This window comes from Salvelinus fontinalis, unplaced genomic scaffold (assembly GCF_029448725.1).
Source record: "Salvelinus fontinalis isolate EN_2023a unplaced genomic scaffold, ASM2944872v1 scaffold_0496, whole genome shotgun sequence".
Taxonomy (NCBI): Eukaryota; Metazoa; Chordata; class Actinopteri; order Salmoniformes; family Salmonidae; genus Salvelinus; species Salvelinus fontinalis.
In genome coordinates, this window is record NW_026600705.1 from 140001 (window position 1) to 145801 (window position 5801).

The following is a 5801-nucleotide window of genomic DNA, read 5'->3' on the forward strand; positions in this document are numbered from 1 at the left end:
GATGATGTTGTGATGAGTATCTCTGTCTGAGATGATGTTGTGATGAGTATCTCTGTCTGAGATGATGTTGTGATGAATATCTTTGTCTGAGATGATGTTGTGATGAGTATCTCTGTCTGAGATGATGTTGTGATGAGTATCTCTGTCTGAGATGATGTTGTGATGAATATCTTTGTCTGAGATGATGTTGTGACGAAAGACTCACCTGTAAATGATTCCTTTCAGATGAAGGAAGAACAGTCCTATGGCAATCTCTGCTGCGTAGAACCTGAGAGAGAGAGAGGAGAGGAGAGGAGAGGAGAGGAGAGGAGGGGAGAGGAGGGGAGGGGAGAGGAGAGGAGAGGAGAGGAGAGGAGAAGAGAGGGAGAAGAGAAGAGAAGAGAGGAGAGGAGAGAGAGAGAGAGAGAGAGAGAGGGAGGGAGAGGAGAGGGATAAAGGGATGAAGGTGTATCTTTAGCCATACTTACAGTATATCTGATTAGATCAACAGGACGTAGCAAACACGTCCGTGTGAGTTCGAACGGCCCAATCACATATCGACACCTCAAACCTACGCTCAAAGAGAGATGCCAAAAGATGCCATTTCCTATCTCTCCCCCCTCCTCCTCCCTCCTCCCTCCCCTCCCCTCCCCTTTCCTCCCTCGGGAGGGAGTCTATAGGGAGGGAGCCTATAGGGAGGGAGCCTATCGGGAGGGAGCCTATAGGGAGGGAGCCTATCGGGAGGGAGCCTATAGGGAGGGAGCCTATAGGGAGGGAGCCTACAGGGAGGGAGCCTATAGGGAGAGAGCCTATAGGGAGGGAGCCTATAGGGAGGGAGCCTACAGGGAGGGAGCCTATAGGGAGAGAGCCTATAGGGAGGGAGCCTATAGGGAGGGAGCCTATGGGGAGGGAGCCTATAAGGAGGGAGCCTATAGGGAGGGAGCCTATAGGGAGGGAGCCTATAAGGAGGGAGCCTATAGGGAGGGAGCCTATAGGGAGGGAGCCTATAGGAAGGGAGCTTAGAGGGAGGGAGTCTATAGGGAGGGAGCCTATAGGGAGGGAGGGAGCCTATAGGGAGGGAGCGTATCGGGAGGGAGCCTATAGGGAGGGAGCCTATAGGGAGGGAGCCTATAGGGAGGGAGTCTATAGGGAGGGAGCCTATAGGGAGGGAGCCTATAGGGAGGGAGCCTAGAGGGAGGGAGCCTATAGGGAGGGAGCCTATAGGGAGGGAGCCTATAAGGAGGGAGCCTATAGGGAGGGAGCCTATAGGGAGGGAGCCTATAGGGAGGGAGCTTAGAGGGAGGGAGCCTATAGGGAGGGAGCCTAGAGGGAGGGAGCCTATAGGGAGGGAGCCTAGAGGGAGGTAGCCTATAGGGAGGGAGCCTAGAGGGAGGGAGTCTATAGGGAGGGAGTCTATAGGGAGGGAGCCTATAGGGAGGGAGCCTATAGGGAGGGAGCCTATAGGGAGGGAGGCTATAGGGAGGGAGGGAGTCTATAGGGAGGGAGCCTATAGGGAGGGGGCCTATAGGGGGGGAGCCTATAGGGAGGGAGCATATAGGGAGGGAGCCTATAGAGAGGGAGGGAGTCTATAGGGAGGGAGCCTATAGGGAGGGAGTCTATAGGGAGGGAGCATATAGGGAGGGAGCATATAGGGAGGGAGCCTATAGGGAGGGAGGGAGTCTATAGGGAGGGAGCCTATAGGGAGGGAGCCTATAGGGAGGGAGGGAGTCTATAGGGAGGGAGGGAGCCTATAGGGAGGGAGTCTATAGGGAGGGAGGGAGCCTATAGGGAGGGAGCCTATAGGGAGGGAAGGAGCCTATATGGAGGGAGGGAGCCTATAGGGAGGGAGTCTATAGGGAGGGAGGGAGGGAGCCTATAGGGAGGGAGTCTATAGGGAGGGAGGGAGCCTATAGGGAGGGAGTCTATAGGGAGGGAGCCTATAGGGCGGGAGTCTATAGGGAGGGAGGGAGCCTATAGGGAGGGAGCCTATAGGGAGGGAGCCTATAGGGAGGGAGGGAGCCTATAGGGAGGGAGCCTATAGGGAGGGAGCCTATAGGGAGGGAGCCTATAGGGAGGGAGCCTATAGGGAGGGAGCCTATAGGGAGGGAGGGAGCCTATAGGGAGGGAGCCTATAGGGAGGGAGCCTATAGGGAGGGAGCCTAGAGGGAGGGAGCCTATAGGGAGGGAGCCTATAGGGAGGGAGCCTATAGGGAGGGAGCCTATAAGGAGGGAGCCTATAGGGAGGGAGCCTATAGGGAGGGAGCCTATAGGGAGGGAGCCTATAGGGAGGGAGCCTATAGGGAGGGAGGGAGTCTATAGGGAGGGAGCCTATAGGGAGGGAGTCTATAGGGAGGGAGCCTATAGGGAGGGAGCCTATAGGGAGGGAGCCTATAGGGAGGGAGTCTATAGGGAGGGAGCCTATAGGGAGGGAGTCTATAGGGAGGGAGCCTATAGGGAGGGAGCCTATAGGGAGGGAGGGAGTCTATAGGGAGGGAGCCTATACGGAGGGAGTCTATAGGGAGGGAGCATATAGGGAGGGAGCCTATAGGGAGGGAGTCTATAGGGAGGGAGGGAGCCTATAGGGAGGGAGCCTATAGGGAGGGAGCCTATAGGGAGGGAGGGAGCCTATAGGGAGGGAGTCTATAGGGAGGGAGGGAGCCTATAGGGAGGGAGCCTATAGGGAGGGAGCCTATAGGGAGGGAGCCTATAGGGAGGGAGCCTATAGGGAGGGCGGGAGCCTATAGGGAGGGAGCCTATAGGGAGGGAGCCTATAGGGAAGGAGCCTATAGGGAGGGGGCCTATAGGGAGGGAGCCTATAGAGAGGGAGCCTATCGGGAGGGAGCCTATAGGTAGGCAGGTAAGTGAACTGGCATTGTGTTGTCGTCGTGACAACAACCTCTCCCTGAACGACAGCGAAACAAAAGTAGTTGATTGTTGACTTCAGGAAGTGGAGGGAGGGTACATTCCGCGATCCACATCAACGACACTGTCTTAGAGAGAGTCACGAGTCTTAGAGTTCCTCTGCGTTCCTCGGCGTTCCCCACATCACAGAGGACTCGTCGCTGATCAACAACATCACAGCATCTCTACTTCCTAAAGCGTCTGAAGAAATATGACACGCCGCCCCGGGTCCTCTCCAAATACTACCGCTGCACCATCAAGAGCATCCTGACTGGTTACATCACGGCCTGGTAAAGGAATCGCTCCGTCCACGACCGCGAATATTTATGAGGCTATTTCTGACTTCTGTTGACTCCACAACATGGCGGATGTCTGTATGGCTTGTTTTTGTGGCTGAGCTCTGTACTCAGATTTTCGCATGGTGTGCTTTTGTCGTAAAGCTTTTTTTGAAATTTGACACAACGGTTGCATTAAGGAGAAGTTTATCTTTAATTCTATGTGAAACACTTGTATCTTTTATCAATGTTTATTATGAGTATTTCTGTAAATTGTGGTGGCTCTCTGCAAAATTCACCGGATGTTTTGGAAGCAAAAAATTACTGAACGTAACGCGCCAATGTAAACTGAGATTTTTGGATATAAATACGAACTTTATCGAACAAAACATACATGTAATTGTGTAACATGATGTCCTATGAGTGTCATCTGATGAAGATCATCAAAGGTTAGTGATTCATTTTAATCTCTATTTCTGCTTTTTGTGACTCCTCTCTTTGGCTGGAAAATGGCTGTATGTTTTTGTGACTAGGTCGCTGTCCTGAGATAATCGCAAAGTATTCACCGTTTTGACATTGTGGTTGGATGAACAAGAAGTTTATCTTTAAAATGGTGTATAATACTTGTATGTTTGAGGAATTTTAATTATGATATTTCTGTTGTTTTTGAATTTGGCGCACTGCAATTTCACTGGCTGTTGTCGAGGTGGGTGTGGCTACCGTCCCACATATCCCACTGGCTGTTGTCGAGGTGGGTGTGGCTACCGTCCCACATATCCCACTGGCTGTTGTCGAGGTGGGTGTGGCTACCGTCCCACATATCCCACTGGCTGTTGTCGAGGTGGGTGTGGCTACCGTCCCACATATCCCACTGGCTGTTGTCGAGGTGGGTGTGGCTACCGTCCCACATATCCCACTGGCTGTTGTCGAGATGGGTGTGGCTACCGACCCACATATCCCACTGGCTGTTGTCGAGGTGGGTGTGGCTACCGTCCCACATATCCCACTGGCTGTTGTCGAGGTGGGTGTGGCTACCGCCCCACATATCCCACTGGCTGTTGTCGAGGTGGGTGTGGCTACCGTCCCACATATCCCACTGGCTGTTGTCGAGATGGGTGTGGCTACCGTCCCACATATCCCACTGGCTGTTGTTGAGGTGGGTGTGGCTACCGTCCCACATATCCCACTGGCTGTTGTCGAGATGGGTGTGGCTACCGTCCCACATATCCCAGAGAAGACATAGCCTCGGTATTGTTATTTGAATGTGTTTGTAAATATTTTCTTAACTCTTCCTGAACTGCATTGTGGGTTAAGGGCTTGTAAGTAAGCATTTCACGGTAAGGTCTACACCTGTTGTGTTCGGCGCATGTGACAAATAAACTTTGATTTGATTCATGGCTTAGGGCTCGATTTGGGAATGGACCTATATACTCCGTAAACTCACGGTGTTTGTGTGTGTGTGTGTGTGTGTGTGTGTGTGTGTGGCGGTGTGTGTGGGTGTGTGTGTGTGTCTGTGTGTGTGTGTGTGTGTGTGTGTGTGTGTGTGTGTGTGTGTGTGTGTGTGTGTGTGTGTGTGTGTGTGTGTGTGTGTGTGTGTGTGTGTGTGTGTGTGTGTGTGTGTGTGTGTGTGTGTGTGTGTGTGTGTGTGGCGGTGTATTTATACTCACACAGCGTGAGGTTCCTTGAACTTGCCGACATGCTGGATGTGAAACATGAGGTCTCCTCCGTTGACATACTCCATCACAAAATATAACCTGTCCTGGAGAGAGAGAGTGTGGGGAGAGATAAAGAAAGAGAGAGAGAGAGAGAGAGAGAGAGAGAGAGAGAGAGTGTGTGGGGAGAGATAAAGAAAGAGAGAGACAGAGCGAGAGAGAGAGAGAGATAGAGAGAGAGAGATAGAGAGAGAGAGAGAGAGAGAGAGAGAGAGAGAGAGAGAGATAGAGAGAGAGAGATAGAGAGAGAGAGAGAGAGAGAGAGAGAGAGAGAGAGAGAGAGAGAGAGAGAGAGAGAGAGAGAGAGAGAGAGAGAGAGAGAGAGAGAGACAATAGAATAGATAATTTGCACAGAAAGGGGTGTGGGGGCTGTACTTTGGCAAAGTGGGTGGGGTTATATACTTCCTGTTTGGCCCTGTCCCGGGGTATCATCGGATGGGGCCACAGTGTCTCCTGACCCCTCCTGTCTCAGCCTCCAGTATTTATGCTGCAGTAGTTTATGTGTCGGGGGGCTAGGGTCAGTTTGTTATATCTGGAGTACTTCTCCTGTCTTATCCGGTGTCCTGTGTGAATTTAAGTATGCTCTCTCTAATTCTCTCTTTCTTTCTCTCTCTCGGAGGACCTGAGCCCTAGGACCTGAGCCCTAGGACCATACGTCAGGACTACCTGGCATGATGACTCCTTGCTGTCCCCAGTCCACCTGGCCATGCTGCTGCTCCAGTTTCAACTGTTCTGCCTGCGGCTATGGAACCCTGACCTGTGCTACCTTCTTACCTAGCTGTGTGTGCTGTGTGTGTGTGTGTGTGTGTGTGTGTGTGTGTGTGTGTGTGTGTGTGTGTGTGTGTGTGTGTGTGTGTGTGTGTGTGTGTGTGTGTGTGTGTGTGTGTGTGTGTGTGTGTGTGTGTGTGTGTGTGTGTGTGTGTGTGTGTGTGTG

The 5801-nt window shown here is 52.3% G+C and overlaps 1 protein-coding gene across 1 annotated transcript in view; it reads right to left on the reverse strand.

Moving 5' to 3' along the window:
* LOC129846352 (protein kinase C beta type-like) overlaps positions 1-4914 on the reverse strand; it is a gene marked incomplete at its 5' end in the record, with an annotated part of 43322 nt that extends 38408 nt beyond the window's left edge. Inside the window, 2 exons of the mRNA XM_055914276.1 lie at positions 206-268; positions 4823-4914. Of these exons, the coding sequence (XP_055770251.1) occupies positions 206-268; positions 4823-4914 (155 nt within the window). The remainder of the gene's footprint in view (positions 1-205; positions 269-4822) is intronic.
* Positions 4915-5801: the final 887 nt, after the last annotated feature.